The 23,351-nt window shown below is 41.8% G+C and overlaps 1 protein-coding gene across 1 annotated transcript; it reads left to right on the forward strand.

The window, feature by feature from the left end:
* The first annotated feature begins 8,112 nt into the window (after window positions 1-8,112).
* Window positions 8,113-18,580, forward strand: PTGER2 (prostaglandin E receptor 2). The gene is made up of 2 exons (XM_059915706.1): window positions 8,113-9,037; window positions 18,288-18,580. Exons 1-2 carry the CDS (start codon window positions 8,195-8,197, stop codon window positions 18,507-18,509), a joined length of 1,065 nt encoding a protein of 354 aa, XP_059771689.1. The 5' UTR covers window positions 8,113-8,194; the 3' UTR covers window positions 18,510-18,580.
* Window positions 18,581-23,351: the final 4,771 nt, after the last annotated feature.

Consider the following 23,351-nt stretch of genomic DNA (forward strand, 5'->3'; position numbering starts at 1 on the left):
AATCACAGTTTCAATTTCATTACTTGTGATTGGTCTGTTCATATTTTCTATTTCTTCCTGGTTCAGACTTGGAAGGTTATATCTTTCTAAGATTTGTCCATTTCTTCCAGATTGTCCATTTTATTGGCATAGAGTTGCTTGTAGTAGTCTCTTAGGATGCTTTGTATTTCTGCAGTGTCTGTTGTAACTTCTCCTTTTTCATTTCTAATTTTATTGATTTGAGTCCTCTCCCTCTTTTTCTTGATGAGTCTGGCTAATGGTTTATCAAATTTGTTTTTCTTCTCAAAAAACCAGCTTTTAGTTGTATTGATCTTTGCTACTGTTTTCTTTGTTGTTATTTCATTTATTTCTGCTCTGATCTTTATGATTTCTTTCCTTCTGCTAACTTTGGGTTTTGCTTGTTTTTCTTTCTCTAGTTCCTTTAATTGTAAGTTTAGATTGTTTATTTGAGGTTTTTCTTGTTTCTTGAGGTAGGCTTTTGAGGTAGGCTTGTATTGCTATAAACTTCTCTCTTACAACTGCTTTTGATGCACCCCATAGGTTTTGGATCATCGTGTTTTCATTGTCATTTGTCTGTAGGTATTTTTTTATTTCCTCTTTGATTTCTTCAGTGATCTCTTGCTTATTGAGTAATGTATTGTTTAGCCTCCATGTGTTTGTGTTTTTTACATTTTTTTCCCTGTAATTGATTTCTAATCTCATAGTGTTGTGGTCAGAAAAGATGCTTGATATGATTTCAGTTTTCTTAAATTTACTGAGGCTTGATTTGCGACCCAAGATGTGATCTATCCTGGAGAATGTTCTGTGCACACTTGAGAAGAAAGTGTAATCTGCTGTTTTTGGATGGAATGTCCTATAAATATCAATTAAATCTATCTGGTCTATTGTGTCATTTAAAGCTTCTGTTTCCTTATTTATTTTCATTTTGGATGATCTGTCCATTGGTGAAAGTGGGGTGTTAAAGTCCCCTACTATGATTGTGTTACTGTCGATTTCCCCTTTTATGGCTGTTAGTATTTGCCTTATGTATTGAGGCGCTCCTATGTTGAGTGCATATATATTTATAATTGTTATATCTTCTTCTGGGATTCATCCCTTGATCATTATATAGTGTCCTTCCTTGTCTCTTATAACATTCTTTATTTTAAAGCCTATTTTATCTGATATGAGTACTGCTACTCCAGTTTTCTTTTGATTTCCATTTGCGTGGAATATCTTTTTCCATCCCCTCACTTTCAGTCTGTATGTGTCCCTAGGTCTGAAGTGGGTCTCTTGTAGACAGCATATAGATGGGTCTTATTTTTGTATCCATTCAGCAAGCCTCTGTCCTTTGGTTGGAGCATTTAATCCATTCCCGTTTAAGGTAATTATTGATAGGCATGTTCCTATGACCATTTTCTTAATTGTTTTGGGTTTGCTTTTGTAGGTCCTTTTCTTCTTTTGTGTTTCCCACTTAGAGAAGTTCCTTTAGCATATGTTGTAGAGCTGGTTTGGTGGTGCTGAATTCTCTCAGCTTTTGCTTGTCTGTAAAGCTTTTGATTTCTCCATCAAATCTAAATGAGATCCTTGCCGGGTAGAGTAATCTTGGTTGTAGGTTCTTCCCTTTCATCACTTTAAGTATATCATGCCACTCCCTTCTGGCTTGTAGAGTTTCTGTTGAGAAATCAGCTGTTAACCTTATGGGAGTTCCCTTGTATGTTATTTGTCGTTTTTCCCTTGCTGCTTTCAATAATTTTTCTTTGTCTTTAATTTTTGCCAATTTGATTACTATGTGTCTTGGCATGTTTCTCCTTGGGTTTATCCTGTATGGGACTCTCTGTGCTTCCTGGACTTGGGTGGCTATTTCCTTTCCCATGTTAGGGAAGTTTTCGACTATAATCTCTTCAAATATTTTCTCGGATCCTTTCTCTCTTTTCTCCTTCTGGGACCCCTATAATGTGAATGTTGTTGCATTTAGTGTTGTCCCAGAGGTTTTAGGCTGTCTTCATTTCTTTTCATTCTTTTTTCTTTATTCTATTCCGCAGCAGTGAATTCCACCATTTTGTCTTCCAAGTTACTTATCCATTCTTCTGCCTCAGTTTTTCTGGTATTAATTCCTTCTAGTGTAGTTTTCATTTCAGTTATTGTATTGTTCATCTCTGTTTGTTTGTTCTTTAATTCTTCTAGGCCTTTGTTAAACATTTCTTGCATCTTCTCGATCTTTGCCTCCATTCTTTTTCCGGGGTTCTGGATCATCTTCACTATCATTATTCTGAATTCTTTTTCTGGAAGGTTGCCTATCTCCACTTCGTTTAGTTGTTTTTCTGGGGTTTTATCTTGTTCCTTCATCTGGTACATAGCCCTCTGCCTTTTCATCTTGTCTATCTTTCTGTGAATGTGGTTTTTGTTCTGCAAGCTGCAGGATTGTAGTTCTTGCTTCTGCTGTCTGCTATCCGGTGGATGAGGCTATCTAAGAGACTTGTGCAAGTTTCCTGATGGGAGGAACTTGTGGTGGATAGAGCTGGCTGTTGCTCTGGTGGGCAGAGCTCAGTAAATCTTTAATCCGCTTGTCTGCTTATGGGTGGGGCTGGGTTCCCTCCCTATTGGTTATTTGGCCTGAGGCGACCCAATACTGGTGCCTACCTGGGCTCTTTGGTGTTGCTAATGGTGGACTCTGGGAGGGCTCACGCCAAGGAGTACTTCCCAGAACTTCTGCTGCCAGTGTCCTTGTCGCCACTGTGAGACACAGCCACCCCCTGCCTCTGCTGGAGACCCTCCAACACTAGCAGGTAGGTTTGGTTCAGTCTCCTATGGGGTCCCTGCTCCTTCCCCTGGGTCCCAATGCGCACACTACTTTGTGTGTGCCCACCAAGAGTGGAGTCTCTTTTTCCCCCAGTCCTGTCGAAATCCTGCAATCAAATCCCACTAGCCTTCAAAGTCTGATTCTCTAGGAATTCCTCCTCCCGTTGCCAGACCGCCAGGTTGGGAAGCCTGACGTGGGGCTCAGAACCTTCACTCCAGTGGGTGGACTTCTGTGGTATAAGTGTTCTCCAGTTTGTGAGTCACCCACCCAGCAGTTATGGGATTTGCTTTTATTGTGATAGCGCCCCTCCTACCGTCTCACTGTGGCTTCTCCTTTGTCTTTGGATGTGGGGTATCCTTTTTGGTGAGTTCCAGTGTCTTCCTGTCGATGTCTGTTCAGCAGTTAGTTGTGATTCCGGTGTTCTCGCAAGAGGGAGTGAGAGCACGTCCTTCTACTCTGCCATCTTGAACCAATCCCACAACAGAATATTAAGAGTGGCCATTTTTGATGGATACACTCATAGGTGACTTTTTTCTTCTATTTTTCCAAAATTTCTATAATGAGTTGTTACTTTATACAAAGAAGTTGAATAACCATAGCCTTACTTTTGTGTTATATGTGCTTTTCCACCTTACAGTTGGTTCTGTTCTTAGATACAAAGCTTTCTGGTAAAAGAGAATGTCATGATTATATTAGTCTCTTTTTCCTCTATCAATCTTAGAAAGGAAATTAGGATCACAGGTAATTTGCCTTCCTAACATTATTGGAGTGACTCTTTTGATCTAAGCTGTTGTGCTAATAAGCCATGTTGTGGATTTACCTTTCTGTTATTTCCTGTCTGAGGACAAGAAAACCATATTAACTTATGGGTTTTTGTTTGTTTGTTTGTTTGTTTTTGCCCAGTACTTCCTGATACTCCAGACCTTTCTCCCTGGTTTTAGCAGTAGCTAGGGCATTCTATGCTGACTGCCTCAGAGAAAGGACAATATATCAGAACATAGGCATCAATTCTTTTTTTAACATCTTTATTGGAGTATAATTGCTTTACAATGGTGTGTTAGTTTCTGCTGTACTACAAAGTAAATCAGCTATACATATACATATATCCCCATATCCCCTCCCTCCCACCCTCCCTATCCCACCCCTTTAGGTGGTCACAAAGCACCGAGCTGATCTCCCTGTGCTATGCGGCTGCTTCCCGCTAGCTATCAATTTTACATTTAGTAGTGTATATATGTCAATGCTACTGTCTCACTTTGTCCCAGCTTACCCTTCCCCCTCCCCGTGTCCTCAAGTCCATTCTCTACGTCTGCGTCTTTATTCCTGTCCTGCCCCTAGGTTCTTCAGAACCATTTTTTTTTTTTTTTTTTTTTTTTTTAGATTCCATAGATATGTGTTAGCATACGGTATTTGTTTTACTCTTTCTGACTTACTTCATTCTGTAAGACTCTAGGTCCATCCACCTCACTACAAATAACTCAATTTCATTTCTTTTTATGACTAATATTCCATTGTATATATGTGCCACATCTTCTTTATCCATTCATCTGTCGATGGACACTTAGGTTGCTTCCATGTCCTGGCTATTGTAAATAGTGCTGCAATGAACATTGTGCTACATGACTCTTTTTGAATTATGGTTTTCTCAGGTTATATGCCCAGTAGTGGGATTGCTGAGTCATATGATAGTTCTATTTTTAGTTTAAGGAACCTCCATACTGTTCTCCATAGTGGCTGTATCAATTTACATTCCGTTTTCTCCACACCCTCTCCAGCATTTATTGTTTGTAGATTTTTTGATGAGGGCACAGGCATCAGTTCTTAGCTTATGACTTTTAAATGATAAGACCACATCAGAGGAGATAAGGAAGAGCAAAGTTTCACCACTTCTCCCCCGGTAGTTCCACAGTCTGTGAAGGAGGGATGGTGAAGTTTAAGAGAACTGGGAGAGCTTAGATGTTAACACAGGCATTTCCTAGATAAGGTTGCTCTGTACCCCCAAATCTCAGGGAGGTTTGAGGGATCTGAGAGCATAGGAAACCCATGTTTCACTTCTTGGGTAGAAACAGGGCAAGCAGCAGGAAACGAGAGTTCTCTAAGCCTTATGTGGTATGGAAAAAGTGAGAATATTTCCCAGGAGCACAAAAGTCATGATGACATGAAAAGAAAGGTGACCAGATGTGATTTTAGTCTTCAGGTTCACTCTTTATTCTGCCAACTGCAAGCTGCTGTAAGTTTTAGTTTTAGAATTTCCATTTAGTTCTTTTTTATAGTTTCCATTTCTTTACTAAGATTCTCTACCTGCCCACTCACAATTTCCTGTAGTGTTGTGAACAAATCTTGAAGTTAGTTTCTATTGACTGCTTTTTTTGTTTGTTTTTAACCCTTTGGTTGACTTTTTGCTACCACTTTTACCACCTGGTGATGATAGTGTCAGAACTGAGTTAAGCAACAACATTAACACGTACCAAGAGTCTGTTGTCAAAGCAATCACTTCAAGTGGGGCAGGGCACCATCTCATTAGAAATGGTGCCTAATGTGTGATGATTTCCAATGTTCAAATAAGGACAGTTACAAAAGCCTTGTGAAAACTGTAAGGATAGCATCTCCAGTCTTCTTGATCAGTCTCAAGAAACCAACAAGACCTTCCCACTCATTAAGGAGTAGAACTGGAAGAGAACTGAAAACATTAGCATTTAACCCCCTGCCTTCTACCAAGTAGAAAAGAGTCCTCCAATGATTAATTTTTTCTAAGTAAAAAGCAGCTTCCTTGCATTTCCTGATATAAAGATAATAAATACTGGTAGAAAAATCCACCAAGACAGAAAGACATAAAGAATAAAGTACTACCAGAGAAATTACCATTAATATCTTGCTGAACATCCTTCTAGATGCTGCTCTGTGCAAATACTTATGCATATAATTTTATTTATGAATGGAATAATATACATGCTTTTAACTCAAGTGGTAGAGATCATTATCAGTAAATATAGATACACATCTTCCTTTTTAATGACTGTATACTGTGTTATATAGGTATACCAAAATTTATTAAACCAGTCCTCAATGGTAGGACATTTAGTTCTAGATTTTTGCAATGATGAACATTATTTCTGCTTTTTCTGTGTATGTGTAACATCTTTGTGTACTTGTCAGTTTATGTCTCCTTGAGGCAGTATATTTCTATAACACTATTTCTGGGCTGAAGCATATTCAACCGACTTGATGCCTGGACCTATAGGGCAGTGTGGTGACTTTGTATTATGTCAACTCAACTAAGCAGGATCTATTTTCCAGAATCTTGCATGGTTTCAGTGTTGCATGAGCTCTGGAAGGCAACAGTGAGGCAGTGGCCATGGTTTTCACACTCTGAAGAACAGTGCAGGGCTCCAGGTGTGGTGGTAACTCTAGCACACTGTAGCTCATCTGCTGGCTCCCCTTGCTGGCATGAGGCAGCACCCAGCTCCTGCCAGATCTTCAGCTTCTCCAGGTCCTAAGCCAAGTGCATGTGCAGTTCCATGAAGGGTGCCAGCTTCTCCTGCAGTATATCTGCATCATCAAAGTTGGAAGTAATGAGAGACACACGCAGGTGCAGTCTGTCTTTGAAGATTACAGTTGTTCGTGAATTCCAGTTTGTCCCCACAAGTTCTAAGTCTGTTCTTGCTCTCATCCATGTCCAGCTTTCTATCCTGACTGCCTCTGGCTGATCTATGGTGATTTCAGGTTCAACACTAGAACCAGAGACAGCAAACAGCCTTGCATAGACTCCCCCACCTTCTCCCACCCACATGTAAGGTCCAAAGCAGCCCTGTCCAGTAGAACTTCTATGATGACGTGATTCTGTTTCTCTGGTTGAATCCTGCTGACCAGTGGGGAACAGAATGTAGACAGAAAGCCAGCATGCTAGGAACGGCAGGCTGGAGAAAAGAGTCCTGGAAGTACACCAGCCTGCCACCACTGACATTCTTACATGAGCAAAATAACCCCCCTGTGAGCTTGTGCTGTTGGGAACCCTATCCCCAACCTAATTCTCAAGCCAGAATCATCAAAGTGAGCTAAAATAGTCATAGATTGCAAGCAGGCTGCAGGAAGGGGTGCTCTTCAGCAGGCAATCTTTCCTTTACTCTCAGAGGATGACTTCCCACACCCCCTTTCCAGTTCCCTTTGCAGATCCTTCCCCAAGTGAGTATGACCTTCCTTACAAAATATAATTACCCATGTTGTCTCTCAAACTGGGTTTTTTGTTTTAAACATCAGCCCATTTTCATGACTCTGCATATGTGACAGTGGGTAGTAAGAAACCATTTTTGTCAGCTCCAGTCTCTGAAACTGGCCACTTACCAATTCAACTTTACCAGGAACGGTTCTTTCCAGATGGGTCCTGAACGGTTAACTGAACATGAAAAAAATGTATGGCTGAACATTTTCTTTCGCGGCTGAGCTTGAATAGAGAACAATGTGCAGTGGTTTCAAGCTGTGCCCACAAACACAATTCTACACAATCACAAGGAACATTTCTTTTTTTTTCCTTTTTTTTTTTTTTTTTAATGGTTTCTTAAACAAGTGGTTATCCGTTACGGTGTTGACATAAGAAAAGGCGAAATGTTGGAACAGGCAGCTTGCTGTGAGCGTGTTTTGGTGCCTTGAATGCACAGGCTTGCTTTTCACTTCCTCCTAACCCTGGTGCCGCCTTCTCAGTGTGTTTTCCTGAAAATGCTTTTAAAAAGAAAAGAAAAAGAACATATTGGTCTTACTGCAAGCCGTCTTTGGTGTCTGTTGTTCCCTTCTTTTTCACTTCTCACGGGACTGGGTCCTCCTAACTTCTCTACTGTTTAGTGAGTCGCTTAGCTCTCGCCGGCGTTGCCCGCCTTCTGTGAATCCTGTGCAGACCCCGCCAGTGCCCCGCACTCCCTCCCAGCCCTCTACCAGGGCTAAACCCTTCCCGGCGGTGGTCAGGCAGCCTGCGGGCATCCAGCAAGCCGAGCGGAGAACGAGGACCGCTGCTCCCACCGCCCACCCTCGCGCCTCGCCCGGCGCGCACTCCGCCCCGCGCTCCCGGGGAGACTTGCAGCGTGACGCGCCCACCTCCCGGCGGCTCGCCGGCTCTCGCTCTGGGGCAGCCGCCACCCCCGGGAGACGCGGAAGAGACGGCGGCGGCGGCTCCCTGGGCGCGGGCCGGCGGAGGAGCGTGGAGCGCCGTATGGATGCGGCGGCAGAGCGGCTTCTCCGCGAGCCTTGGGAGACCCGGGCAGAGCCCGCCCTCTGTGCGCGCTGGGGGCCGGGAGGGGGCTCTGGATTTCGGTCCCTCCCCTTTCCCTGGGTGTCTCGGAGCGCTCCGGCTCTCAGACCCTCCTCCAACCAGGTGCAGGCCGTCGGGAGAGGAGGACGCATCTCTTCTTCCGGCGCCCCACCATGGGCAATACCTCCAATGACTCCCGGCCGGAGAACTGCGATACTCGACAGTGGCTCCCTTCCGGCGAAAGCCCAGCCATCAGCTCCGTGATGTTCTCGGCCGGGGTGCTGGGGAACCTCATCGCACTGGCGCTGCTGGTGCGCCGCCGGCTGGGGGACTCGGGGCGCAGCGCCGGCCGCGGGAACTCCATCTCGCTGTTCCACGTGCTGGTGACAGAGTTGGTGTTCACCGACCTGCTCGGGACCTGCCTCATCAGCCCTGTGGTGCTGGCTTCGTATGCGCGGAACCAGACCCTGGTGGCCCTGGAGCCCCAGAGGCGCGTGTGCACCTACTTTGCGTTCGCCATGACCTTCTTCAGCCTGGCCACCATGCTCATGCTGTTCGCCATGGCCCTGGAGCGCTACCTAGCCATCGGACACCCCTACTTCTACCAGCGCTGGGTCACGTGCCGTGGTGGCCTGGCTGTGCTGCCCGCCATCTACACAGTCTCCCTGCTCTTCTGCTCCCTGCCGCTGCTGGACCACCGGCAGTACGCCCAGTACTGCCCCGGGACGTGGTGCTTCATCGGGCATGAGCAGACCACGTACCTGCGGCTCTACGCCACCTTGCTGCTGCTGCTTATCATCGCGGTGCTCGCCTGCAACTTCAGCGTCATCCTCAACCTCATCCACATGCATCGCCGGGGCAGGAGAAGCCGCTCCGGACCCTCCTTGGGCAGCAGCCGGGGCGGCCCTGGCAGCCACAGGAAAGGGGAAAGGGTATCCATGGCGGAGGAGACGGACCATCTCATTCTCCTGGCTATCATGACCATCACCTTCGCCGTCTGCTCCTTGCCTTTCACGGTAAGTCGCTCCCTTCGTTTCCACAGAGGAGCTGGGAGGCCTTCGCACACTCTCCCCTCTCACTCCCACCCTTTCCACCACCACACACATTTTGCAACTTGTAAAATGATGGCCTCGTTTGTAAAGGGTCTATAGCCTTCCCCTCTCACTTACCTTTGCCACACTTCCTACTTTCCTAACCCCAGCAAACGGGCATCTCTGTGCCAGTGCTTCTCATTTAGCAACACAGTCCCCCTGAAAGGGAGTCTTGGCTCTCCACTAAGCCAGCGCAGACTCCCACCCTAGAGCCCGAAGCCGCTGTACAAGTCCAGTCTGGCTTAGTACCTGACGAAGAAGCAGCCCCTTCCACCTTTGGAGAGTTGTCAGTTACAACCTGACTTCCCTGAGCTGTAGTTTGCCTCCCGGTGCCCCTCATCCACTGGTGCTAGTTCTCCAGGCTCTGCCTTCTATTTCTCCCGGAGCAAAATGTAATACTCAACCCATAGCATTCCAGCTGACATTGAGAATGGTCCCAGGTGAGAAGGGTCCATGTTGCCAGAAGTCCAGAGCATTCACTGTCTTCAAAGTTTAACAAAACCTAGTTTACAGATTTCCCAAACTACATATTGGGAGTATAACTCTTTGTTGCCATGAAAATTCATAATATGTTCATAATGATAATTAGAGGAAAGGCTGCTTGGTTGGAGGAACCCCTTGCCTAGGTTCTGGGCTGGGTGCTGCCCTGGTTGGGGGCAACATCAGTGGTTAGTTCCGTGATGCTGTGAGTTTGAGCCTCCTAAGGTGTAATGTGGGTAGCAGAGCCTGGGATGTATCCGAGCATGTGCTGGCCTCTTACAGAGAAATGAGAGCTCAGTTTTAGCAGCTCCGCTTCCTAATCTTCAGAAGCACAAGACTGACCCTACAGGGAATAAACAGTTGGCAGTGACTCGCACCTGACACAGTCTTGGAGAAAAGAAAAAGATAAACGATGCTGCCGTTGGCAAGTGTGACCTGTAGAAGCTGAAGAAGTAACTTTATCCTACTTCCCGCCTCCCTCGCTGCTTTTGATTATCTTCATAAACTCATCCATGGGGGTGGGAGGGGACACAGGATCCTAAAAGCCTAGATATGACCCTCCCCCACACACAAATTAACTCCCTTTCTTCCCTATGTTCTCTCCTCCCTGGTCCCCACTTCTGTCAGGGTAGAAGCTGCTCTGAATCAATAAGTTACACTTTGAGAGGAATGAGATGGAGTATGTAAAAGATGCCCTTTTACAAAATCAAGTAGGATGTGGGAGGCTGCATCTCCCATTCACCCTGAGCTGGGGAGTTTGCAACAGAAATGCTGTGAGGTAGAAACCAACATGGCTTCTACAAGTTTGTTTTGCTTTACTGGTAGAACTACATTAGGAGCTAAATTAACTTTTTGGGGGTTGGGGCTAGGATGCAGAACATACTTGTATCTGTGAGAGAAAGCATTTCAAGTTCCACTAAACAACTTAGGATTTAACATGAGAGGTATAAACCATTTCTGAATTGGGGGGTACCTGTTTTGGACTGGTGGGAATCGGGATGTCAGTTCTCAGAGTTTTATCTATCATTTGTGAGTGTGTACGTATAAAAATACCTTCCACCCTCAGCTACTTAAATAGCTTGGGAACAGGCTCAGAGGTGACCGCACACTTGTGAAAAGGACTGTTATTCCCTTTCTTCCCTTTGAGGAGGAGGGCAGGAGGAAAAGGTCTCCCCCTTGATCATGACTGACCCGCAGCAAAAACTGTATTTTTTAAAATAACGGCAGTGATTTTCAATAGGTTCCCCTGTTTTCAAGTAAATTTGCCTTTTGTCATGAGAATTCCATCATTGCCATATGTTGATTTTCAGATACACACACACACACACACACACACACACACACACACACACACTCGTTTCATTTACTATTAAGCCAGGGGCAACTCCAGAGTTACCAAATGGAAGAACTAGAAGTCTGGTTAGAAAGGGTGGGGACATAGGAAGTTTGCTTTGAAGGTGAGTTTTTGAGTGCCTGTTTATGGCTTTGGGGGGCCAGATGAAGATTATGAGGGGGCTTTAGCTCCTTCAAGCCACTCCTTGGCATTGACAGTATCAGCAAATATTATCTAGGGTCTCTTCTGCATGTATGCATGGCAAAGATTCCCAGACAAAGAGCGGGGGAAAATGCCTAGTGTGAATGTAATCTAGAAAGTTGGCCACGCTGACTTCTTGCCTTGGGGCTAACATGACACATTTTCCAGATGAACCACAGATAACCCAGTAGGTGCCAAACAGATATTTGAACTATACCCTAAATGGGAAGTATCAAGTCATCTCTCAATAGGGAAATTTACTTTGACCATTGACTAATTTTATTTTATCAATAGATTATTGATACTTGTTAGTATTTTTCATTTACACAGCACTTTAAGCATTATGAAATGCTACACTATCCAGAATTTAATTACTTCTTGGAAGGCTTATCTGACAATTCAAAACTCAAAGCTACTGAATGGTGCGTTACATTCTGCTATCTCAGAATGCTTGGCATGTGTCCCTGGGGGGTGCTTTTCCCCCATGTCCTTTTATTCTACTTGGCCCACACTAAAATTGTGGTCAGAAATGGCCTACACCAATCTCCCGCCCAAGGCAGGAATCATTTCCGCATATCCTAACCAGGGCTCTGATAGAAAAGGCAAGGGCTTCTGGTTGCCTTCAGAAATTCTCCTCTTCTTCTAAAAGAGCACATGCAGCCCAAGAGAAATACAGCATGAACCACAAATGCAAGCCACATAAGGAATTTCAAATTTTCTTGTAGCCACATGACAAAAAGTAAAAAGAAACAGATGAAATTAATTATTAATATATATTATTTAACCCAGTATATCTAAAATATTATCGAGGCAAAATGTATCAATGTAAAATAATTATTAATGAACTATTCCAACTAATTTTCTTCCTGTGTCCCAGAAAATACTAGCAATCTACCCTGTCTCTGCCTCTTTCTAACTCGGGATAACAGAACTGCTTTCTGTGGCCCTCAAAGTGGGCCACACCACTTGCCCAGCAAGGAGAGCTCACAGCTCTGTACCCAGTGGGACACCAGCCTAATCAGCACTCCAGGAATGACAAGAGGGGAGTGGGGAATTGAGGAAACCTGAACTGCTAACGAATGTCAGCCATTGTCCCAAGGTGTGGGCAGGTTACAATTACTGCTTCCTCCAAGAATGCCAGTCTAGGACTTTCAAAGTTTGGGAATTGAAACTCAAAATGTTAAATGCCCAGCACGCTGTAATGAAGTCAAGTTCAACTTCAAATGTCATTATTATCAACATCAAAATGGCTTTTTTTTTAAACATCTTCATTGGAGTATAATTGCTTTACAATGGTGTGTTAGTTTCTGCTTTATGACAAAGTGAATCAGTTATACATATACATTTATCCCCATATCTCCTCCCTCTTGCGTCTCCCTCCCACCCTCCCTACCCCACCCCTCTAGGTGGTCACAAAGCACCAAGCTAATCTCCCTGTGCTATGCGGCTGCTTCCCACTATCTATCTATTTTACATTTGATAGTATATTTAAGTCCATGCCACTCTCTCACTTTGTCCCAGCTTACCCTTCCCCCTCCCCGTCTCCTCAAGTCCGTTCTCCACGTTTGCGTCTTTATTCCTGTCCTGAATGGCTAACATTTTTGAGTGCAAATTTTTACATACATTAATCCATTATCTTCACAACAATCTGTCAAATAGGTAGCATTTTTACTCCCGTTTTACAAATGAGGCAAATAACTTACCCTGGGTCCCACAGCTAGTGAATGAGTGCTGGAGCCAGGATTCAAAGCCAGGCAGCTTAAGCATAGAGCCTGTGCTTTTAATCACAATACTGTCGGAAAGTACTCATTTCAGGGGTAACATATGAGAAGATTAATCCAAGATTTATAAGAGAATTTTGAAGATGTTATAAATATCTGGACCACTTTGTCTCTTAATTTCAACTTTTAGCTTTAAAAATACAATGGCAAAGACCTTTTTCTCTGTATCAGATCAAGGGGCCTGAGCTGGGGCCAAGGGTACAGTTTCTTTTTTCTTCTGCACAGACCTATGCATTAAAAGGCTGAGTCTGAGATTTTAGGAGATCGGCTAGTGTAAATGCTGGTCTAAATTAAGAAATAATCAGATTACCCCTCACATAAAATTTTCTGTTGGTACACATAAGATATAACTGATTTTTTTAAAAAGCATTATTTTGGCGATCCAATATAAAGTCATGCATAGGACCAATAACATATTCCAAACTGTTTATGCACTAAAGGAATATTGTGTAAATTAATACATTCCTCATGTTAATCAGATATTGTCATCATTTCACAGTAATAAATAGAAACTTTCTTCCTGAAATGAAACAGGACACAGGAAATATATCAGACCTCCATTCTTGACTCAGATACTGTTTGTCTCTTAATTTCCAACCCATATCTAGCCATTTTCTCACTACTTTACTAATAATTGTGAGTAACTTCTGGTCATTTTAAACTGTTTTCCCCATGCCATTAGGATAAAGTACTTATGCATTTTATTCAGTTCTGAAATTTCAAGAGTGAACCATTGACTCATTCTAAAATGTCTTCATCTTTAGAAATTCTTTAGGGCTATAATTTCTAGGTTACTCTGATTAGTGGAAATCCGACCTTTGAAATACAGAACAAACTCAAGTAAACAGTACTGGAGTTTCCCATTCATTCCTTGTACTCTTTATGTAAAATGTGACATGAATGGGGGTTGTAAAACTGATTTGAAATTTGTCAATTACATACATGCACAGTATCACAATTCTAGTAGGGATGAAAGAGAAATTCAGAAATCTCTATGCATAACCAAAACGAACTTTGCCTGGTGATATTTTGAGTAAATATCCATGTACTATCCATAAAGGGAAGGCCCTTTATCATTCATACATCATCAATGATGTGTTTGGGGATTGTTGGAAGAGTTTTAACACACCTTACCTTTTAAGAGAAAGTTCTTGTATATGAGTGTTTTCACTTGATACCTTTTCCTTTGCCATTTGATATTATGAAATTGTGGTTGTAAATAATGACATAATTACACTGAGTTTTAAAAATTTAGACAGCAAGAACTATGGTCCTTTTCCCTAAAGAGAAGTGATGTGTTATGTCTACATCCTTGGTCAAGGTGATCATCACTGCCTGCCATCTAGCTGTGGAAAGCGTGGAAGAAAGAAAAGACCCAAAGAAAACCAAGTAGCTACTTAGATATAGCCATGGTTTTAAAATCTATAAACAGGAGCAGTAATACCCATAAATCTTTGTGACACATTTGGAAAAAAGTCTCCTACAAACCCATAATCAGTCAGTGGTGAATTTCATGTGAGACTTTACATCATAGGCTTTTTATATAGATGGTGGCAGAGTGTGTAGTGGCTAAGAGGAAAGTCTGGGTCCCGCTGCTGTAATTGCATGGCTTCCCTACTTACCTGCGGTGTGATTTGGGACAAGATAACTAATTGTCTGAGCCTTGATCTCCTCCTTACTAAAATGGGAGTAATAACACTTTACAGATTTGTATAAAGATTAAACACAACAAGACACAAATTTCTTAGCACCATGCCTGGCATACAGGTATTCAGTAAATATTAGCTACTCTTTCCACAGGATTCAGTTTCCAAAGGAAAATCATTGTATATTAATGACCAGGAACTGAATTCTGGAAGCTCCATATCATTTGTTTGATTGGCCAGGCCTAAGTGGGTCTTTTGCTTTTAAGTGTGATAAATGAATAATTTTAAACTATTTCAGTTTTTGGGTAAAGGTCTAAAGCAGTGGGTCTCAACTTTGCCTGCATATTAGGATCACCTGGGGGGCTTTAAAAGCCCTGACACCTGGGTTACAGCCCAGACTAATTAAATCAGAGTCTCTGAGAGAGGGAGCAAGCCATCAGAGTATTTTTATTTCTTTATTTTTAACTTTTCTTCTATCAGAATATTTTTAATGATCCACAGGTGATTTCAGTGCACAGCCAAATAAATTTCTCATTTACTCTAAAATTCTGAACCCACTATGTAGTCACATTAAAGGTAGGAAAGTAGCTGAAAGAAACAGTGCCAGGTCAGTGCCAAGATAAAGTTTTCCATGGAGGTGGCAAGGCTTCTATGGAAGACATAAGAATACTAATTTTCCCCTGTGCCGCTTTCCAGGTATCACAACAAGCTCTATATTCTTAGCAAAGCCCTATAGAGAGAGTCTGTCCTAAGGAGTTAAAATTCACTAGGCTGGTTTACATTAGTCCTTGGTATTTTTCTCATAGCAGATTCATTTGTAGTATGTGCAAAAGCATGTATAAATTCTACCAGCCTCTGAAACTGAAGTCCAGAATATCACCGAAACATTATTAATTAATTGACTTCTATCCATTGTGTCAGCCTTTAATTAAAATCCAGGATCAGCTGGAGGGAGAGAGGAATGAGGAGTTAGTGTTTAATGGGGGCAGAGTTTCAGTTTAGGAAGATGTAAAAAGTTCTGGAGATGGATGGTGGCGGTGGTTGCTGACCCCTGTTCTTTTTATATCATGGTCAGTCAAGTGCAGCCGCAAGAGGAGACAGGAGATGCTCCAGGAAACACAGTCAGACTCACAGGTCTGAAAAACAGGAAGCACTGCGTAACGTGCAGGGCCACATGGGGAAGCACCAGTGCAGGTCAGGAGGAAAAAGGAGCGGGAGCTGGGGAGAGCCTGGGCCAAGGACTTTAGTGGAGTTTCTGAGGGAAAGGCAAGGCAGAGTAGGGTAAACAGTTTAGGACTGGCTATTTTGAAGTATTTCGACAGGCTCTAAGCTATACGAGTAGCCCCTACTTGCCCCTAGCCCCTAGTCGCCCCGTACCAGGCCTTGGAATGATTAAAGCTGCCTCCTAGGGGTAAAGAGCCACACAGAGGAGCTCTGCATTAGTTAGTTTGCATATCAAACGATTGCTCCTGGGGGAGCCCTTGGCTATCTCTAAGAATCGGCTAGCCCTGGAAGGGGCAGTCTCTCCCCAGCCAGAAAGTTTTTATGATGTCAAAACATCATAATATACAGAAAATAAAAATACAAACAATACAGTTGCACAACAATGTGAAGGTACTTAATGACACTTGAAAATGGTTAAAATGGTAAATTTTATGCTATGTATAATTTAAATTAAAAAGAAAAAACCCAGGGTCCACAAGATCAAAAATGGTGAACTCTAGGCAAAAGCCAAGAACCAAAGGGAAAAAAATGGAGAGGTAGGGGAAGACAAAACTTACATCAAGAACTTCAAGGTTCTCTGAAGTATGTCTCTTTTCCAAGCATAAAAGAGGAAATTATCTTCTACAACATATTGGCCACCTCCTAAAATGCAAATTTTAAGCATTTCTAAAAATTACTCAGCGTAGTGGATGAAAAGGAAAGGAAACAAATAGTACAGAATTGCTTCATCCTCTAAAACCATTTTTCGCTTCTCATTGGTCTGTCACACTCTAAAGAGATAAGGAAGTATGGTTCGCGTTATTTGCCACTGAAAACCTGACTCATCTTCATCTTCATGTGTGACCCATGACCCTAGAGGCTGAGCCCTCTCTACAGGGCCCACTAGACAATCCAGTATTATATTCTTTGGCAAAATTAGATCTAAACTCAGCTACAGACTTTGTCTACAACAGAATGCTCAGTTGTGTGTGTGTGTGTGTGTGTGTGTGTGTGTGTGTGTGTGTGTGTGGTGACTAATATATTTTAATCTATCGGGTTTATGTACACTGTTATCCTGAATTCCTAAACTTCAAAATCGCTCCTTAAATACACTGTATAAATATTACTAATTCCTCATCCAAAATAGTTAAGCTGACAAGAAAAGTATTGCTCCCTTGCATATCCCCACCTAACTTTCCTCTTCTCTGTATGCCCAGGGACATCCACCATCAGTTCTTTCTTTCTTTTTTTCCTTTACTCATCTGCCAAGTCTTTTCTCTATTCCCTTAAGCCAAGATTCTCTGGCATAAACACCTATGGCTGCCAAACCTTCCTGATATTGTCCTAACATAAGCAACCCGAAGATGACTACTCTTCTCCCTCCCTGCAATTTGCTTTGTATATCCAGTTGCCAGATGCCTGCAGAATAAGTAGCGGGGTTGGGGGGGGGTGTGGTAGGAAACAAACCATTCCTTCTTCTGGCAAGGGAGAGTGGTGGACAGAAGGAATAGCTCTCTAACTCACCAGCTGCCTTTGGTAAGAAAGTCCCAGGAGCTCTATAAACAACTGGTTTCAAACGACTAGGTGTGATTTACATGTTTCTCTCTTTTCTGTAAGCCATGTGGAAATGTTTGATCTTTATCAAACATTTGTTTGGTCCATTCTCTGCTATCTGACCAAAAGGTTGTGTTGTTCAAACGTTGTGTTGAACAAATGTTGTGTTGTTCGCTAAATATCTAAGAAATCGGATGAGAGCTGGTATACCGCTTTGAGGACATTGGCCAGTGCGTAAAGATGTGTCAGCCTTCCAGTGTTTAGGACTTTGTTCTGAAGACCTTTGGCCTAACATAGGCGACCTGGATGTAGCACACGGTGAGCGTTGCTCTGGTGTCAAGGGACTCGGAATTTGTGTCCTGAGTCGGCCACTAACCAGCCCTGGGAACTTGGGCAAGTCCCTCACCTCTGCACCGTGGCGTCCTCACTGGTAAAATGGAGATAACAAGGACTTACGTTGGGGGGGCACTTATTAAGTGAGCAGTTTTCAGTAGCTGACCCGGATGATTTCCTGTCATCCTGCCAACAACCCCAAGAATAGGTATTGTTATCATTATCACCCATTTTAAAGATGCAGAAATGAAGGCACAAAGAGGTTAGTTTTCTTACCTATGGTCCCAAAGCTATCTGTGGAGCCAGGATTCAAACCCAGGCAGCCCAATGGCCAGAACACAGGCTCTGTTGTGTGCCCTCTCACTGAATTGTCATAATGAAGCCAGATTCAGTTTTTGGAAATAAATGCAACATGTTAATAACTCACTTCCTCATCTGTCAGAAAGAGACAATACTTATGTTTCAGAGTGTCTATAAGGCATAAACATGCAGGAGAGGAGTGAGATTTCGCTACCTCTCTCTCACCACTACGACCACACACAAAACACGTTTTGCTTTTCAATCTTAAGAAATTGCATATGGTCTAAGCCTGTCCACTGCTACAATGTAAAACTAACATCCTTTTCCCCTTTTGCTTCTTACAGATTTTTGCATATATGAATGAAACCTCTTCCCGGAAAGAAAAGTGGGACCTCCAAGCTCTTAGATTTTTATCAATTAATTCAATAATTGACCCTTGGGTCTTTGCCATCCTGAGGCCTCCTGTTCTGAGACTAATGCGTTCAGTCCTCTGTTGTCGGGTTTCATTAAGAACACAAGATGCAACACAAACTTCCTGTTCTACACAGTCAAATGCCACTAAATAGGTTGACCTTTGAGGATGGTAGTTAAGAAGTGCTTAGTTAGCCAGCATCTGGAAGATCATTTTGAAATGGTTCCTTGGAGAAATGGAAAAAAGTTAGTTTATAAATACAATGAAGCTACCCTAATAAAACAGAGTAAACAAACATTTCAGCAGTGGTTTGGGCTACAGACATGCTGACAAGGCACTTCGTGGAAGGTATCGGAAGGATCTATAAAACCTACCCTCAAAGAGCATGTTCCCTGGCCTTTAGAGGAACAACGAATTGCATTTAAGATCCAGTGCCTTTTGATTTAAGCTTTCCTGTTGAATGAGAAAGCATGTAGCTTTGTAATTTGTTTAAAACCGTAAATACTGTGTTTTCTATTTTAATCTTCTAGGCTAGTACCATTATAAACATACAGTGTACAGTCAGACCAGATAAAACTTCTTACGTATTCTCTAGGAAGTGGATATGTGCAAGCAACCAAGCCTGGTGTCTTGTGATCGTCCTTTCTTTGGACAATGAGTCTGAAAATCATAGGTACTTTGTACTGTATGTTTATGTATGTGGGAGTACTCTCTTCTTACAACAGTATTACTCAGTATTACTGAGTAGGCTCAGCTCGTTAATGTCAGCTTTTTCACCATCCACAAGAAGCTGTGTGTCAGAGTGTCAGGTTATTTATTTTATAATGTCTGCCGTGCTAATAGTAACCAAAAAGGCTAGGAATTTTCCTCTCAACAATAAATAGTAGACTATTAAGAGAGGTAATTCTGATTAATACTCTTCATTCTACTTCCAGGGAATGGCTACGTCTGAAGCCAAATATTAGGATTGAAAACTGAAAAATCTGGTCAGTTCTTCAGATACACTGGAACTCTTTTAATGCTGATGTTGAGGCCGTAACTAACATCTACTTTATAGGATGTTTGTATTGTAGCAAAATTCATCTGGGAAATATGGCTTGACTTATACTGTATAGGAAATCATGTAACAGTGAGTCATATCTTAATATAGTTCTAAATCTAAATGTTTGGCATTACGTAAACTCGGCATAAAATATTTCAGTGAATCTGCACTGTTTAATCATATCTTAGTTACAGTGTAAACTCATCTGAAATGTTACAAAAATAAACTATAAAACAAAAAATTGAAAATGGGATAGTATGTGATGAATTCCCCCCAAACAACAATTTATAATTAGTGTAGATATAATAATTTTTAAAATGAGATAAAAGTGGAAAATTTTCATTTAATTTGGCAGGTTTTTAAAGTGTGGTTGCATTACAGATTAGAGTTTGAAATATTCAATACAGTACTTGGTATTAGAGGATTTTTTTTCCCTTATAGCATGATCTTTGAAATAGTGGACACCTTATTTTTTTGCAGTGAGTGTTATTACACCACAGTTGTAATAAAAAACCAAATAAGAATGTTAGTCTCATTGAGTTGCTTACGCAAAACTGTTTCCTGTACGTAGTTATCAGACTAGATGATCACTTAGGAGTGATTCCAGACCTATCTAGAAATCAGTGTATTTTGACACAGTCTATGTCAAATCATCCCTTATTTTAAAAAGAATAAATGAATGGTTTGCTTTCCTACTAATTTAAACAAACCAGGCAAAGTTTAACTTAGCTAAAATCTGGACATGTAAATAAATCTTCCCTGTCCACCAAGTATTCTAGAGTTAAGAAATTGTTCTAAATAGGATTAACTAGGCTCATGGGTAATTCCTAAACATAAAATTCTAAAGTTACTTTGAATGTGGAAGATTAATTTCCTTTATCAGATGACTTTTTTTCCCTCCAAATGAAAATGTTAAGTACAATCATTCACCATACCTCACCACCCCCCAAAATTCTCGAATAATGCCTGAGAACTTAAAAACACAAACTTGGACATAATATCACTAGTGGGAACAAAATTTTCACTCTGTGGTCCCAAAATATGAGTTTAAGTCATTAAAAACTGATAGATTTCCAGAGCTTTGATTCCTAGTGTACTCCTGTTCTTTGCACTGTGTTAAATGACTAAATCCTGTTATTTCATCTGCACTGATATTTACATAGAAGGAACTGAAAGTTAAAATCCTATGTAATAGTAAACCGCTTACTATTAATGGAAATTTCAAGGTAATAGAAAAAGGTACTTATATTGGATATGTAAATATTTTTTAAATTTTTAAAATATTTTAAAAAATCACATCACATCAGACGTACCTGTTTAAGTTTACTGACTCATTTTCAAGTAAAATAAAAAACACAGAATTTAGCCTGGTATATCAGAGAACTGAATTTTGATGAAAAAGACCTAGATTTTATTCTTTGCCCCTGACAGTCAGTGGAATGAAAAGGGAGAAAGAAACTATAGTGGATATTCAACTCAGAATGCCAGCCCTGACTTTAGGTGTCCAGAAATGGGATGGACCAAAGCAGTCTATCCTGAGCTGAATTTCCTGGATGGTTCACTGTGGCCCCAGGTCATCTTTCCCAAGAGAAAACTGGGAAACTCTGGTACTAAACTGTGGCCTTGAATCTCCAAAGATCCTGATAGGGCCTGAGTTTGCTTAGAAACTATAGAAAGCCTCCAAAAGACTTGAATCTCAAAGTGGTCTGGACCCATGACAACCTAGAGCCAGAGCAAGGCTCTAGAAACAGCACCAACCCCAAACAGCCATGCTGGCAGAGGCTGTGAGCCCTGGGCAGGTGGAGGGAAAATCCGATCCACAACACTACGTTCTCAGTGTAATTCAGTTCAACTGTTGGTGCCCCTGCCGGCTCACATCAGTGCACTTTGAAAGACAGATTGCCCTCTTGCTATTGTAACGTCAGCTCTGCTTTGAACCAAGAAAAAAACAACATAGTCAAGTTTAGAATTCGATGACTTTGAAAGGCAGGGGAAGACAATTAGCTCACACTTAAGATGAGGGTTTTTTTTTTTTTACTTCACTTAGCCAAATCTAATGGTTTAAGCCAAAAATTATGGTTTTCTGAATTTGGGGGAAGCCCCTACTTGAGTCATTCACAGAGAAACAGTCTTCCCTGCAAATTTAATATGTGTGGACTTGCAATACCTACTCATGATGACCATCTTCTGCCTTTATGAAACACAACTCCATTGGAATTCCTCTTTGATTGCACGTTTAAAACATACGTATAATCATTATACTAACAGCATTATCATTGATTTTTTTTTAATTTACAAAGCATTTGATCACCTGAAATACACACTATGGAAATAAATGTCATTTTAGCAATTCACAGAAGCTGTAGTCTAATTTATACATGGGAATAAGGCCATGTATTGGGCATTAATTTTTATTTCAGAAAGTTACTTTATTTTCTGGTAGGTTTTATGATTTTTATTGTAAGTAAATTTTCTTGAATTATATTTTTGTATTTCCTATAAAACGTATGTACAATTAAAGGTCAGTTTGGGTAGTTTAATTCTGTGATCTGTGTGTTTCATTTTTTAAAATATGCCAAGTCAAGCAGATCAGTGATGATTCCAGCAGAAAGAGCTGGCACATTGAAAAGGGTAGTTGAGGACTGTTGACTGAAAGGAATACTTACAGAGGGAAGGGCAGGGTTAAGGGAATCAACAAGGGATGGTGGAGGAGCCCTTGGAAGCTGTTACCACTCCCAGGCCTGAAGGGACAAGGGAGGAGCCGTGAAAGCTGTGTCCCACCCAACAGAAGCTATGGCCTTAAGTAGGGAAGCATAGCTGCTACCAAACCACAGGGAGGGCGGGAAGGGACTACCTTCCTGGAAGATCTTCCTGCTCTTCTGCCTGTTCCTCCCATTGGCCAAACCCAACTATAATCCAGAGAGTAAGGGGAACCTGGGTAATGCAGTCCATGAAGACCACAATACAGGTGGAGAGTAGACTTAGAGGGGCAGATGAAGAATATCCAGCATAAGGAGATTAAAAATATGTTCTCCTTTTTAAAATTACACCAACAGCTCTGTGGTGACCTAAATGGGAAGGAAATCCAAAAAAAAGGGGGATATATGTATATGTATAGCTGATTCACTTTGCTGTACAGCAGAAACTAATACAACATTGTAAAGCAACTATACTCCAACAAAAATTTTAAAAAATAAAATTACACCAACACAAAAACTGAAAACACAGAATGGGCAGCCTTTCTGCCTTCTACTCCGAATAGATATCCTCTAGCAAGCTTAGGGAATAAGCATCAGCCCCACGTGTATGGAAAGGCGTAAAATACTATAGATTCCCTTACCAAAATATTTATCCTAGACCCTGTTCCCTTGAGGCTCAGCATTTACATTTATCCAACCCTGGAGGCAGTTTATATGATTGGAGGAGAGAAAGGAGATCGGACTGAAGCATCTTTCTGCTTTCCCTGCCCACAGCAGTACAGCGTAATAGCTCTTCCTAAGCAGAAGAAAGGGTGATAGAGTTAAAGATGTATGACACTGCCGCTGGTGTCCTCAGACAAGTTATTTAACCTCTCTGACTTCCAGTTTCCTCATGTATAAAGATAATAAAATTATCCACCTCTGTAATTATTGTAATTATTTTGAGGATTAAATGAGTAAGTACATACAGGACATTCAGCACAGTGCCTGGACGCGGTAAATGCAAATAAGGTTAGGGATTAGTACTTTCTCAGATGCCTGGTTCAATGGCCCCTCTGACCTCTTCACACACGTCTGATTCAGATTGCTCATTCTTAGTGCCCGTCGTGGAGCTGGGGTCGTGACATCTATTTATTAACTCTGGGCAACTGTCAAGAATGAAGACGATAATAAGTATGCGGGATGAATTTGTATTTCAGAGAATGCAATGAAAATTGGCACAATGGGACAATGTAGAGGACCCAGAGTCCTAGGT

This window comes from Balaenoptera ricei, chromosome 2 (assembly GCF_028023285.1).
Source record: "Balaenoptera ricei isolate mBalRic1 chromosome 2, mBalRic1.hap2, whole genome shotgun sequence".
NCBI classification, from domain to species: domain Eukaryota; kingdom Metazoa; phylum Chordata; class Mammalia; order Artiodactyla; family Balaenopteridae; genus Balaenoptera; species Balaenoptera ricei.

What these genes read in the sequence shown, in the direction of transcription:
- PTGER2 (XM_059915706.1), top strand. Translation starts at nt 8,195, where the DNA reads ATGGGCAATACCTCCAATGACTCCCGGCCGGAGAACTGCGATACTCGA. An exon ending in TCTGCTCCTTGCCTTTCACG is followed by an intron (nt 9,038 to 18,287) that starts GTAAGTCGCTCC and finishes TGCTTCTTACAG; the next exon opens with ATTTTTGCATATATGAATGA.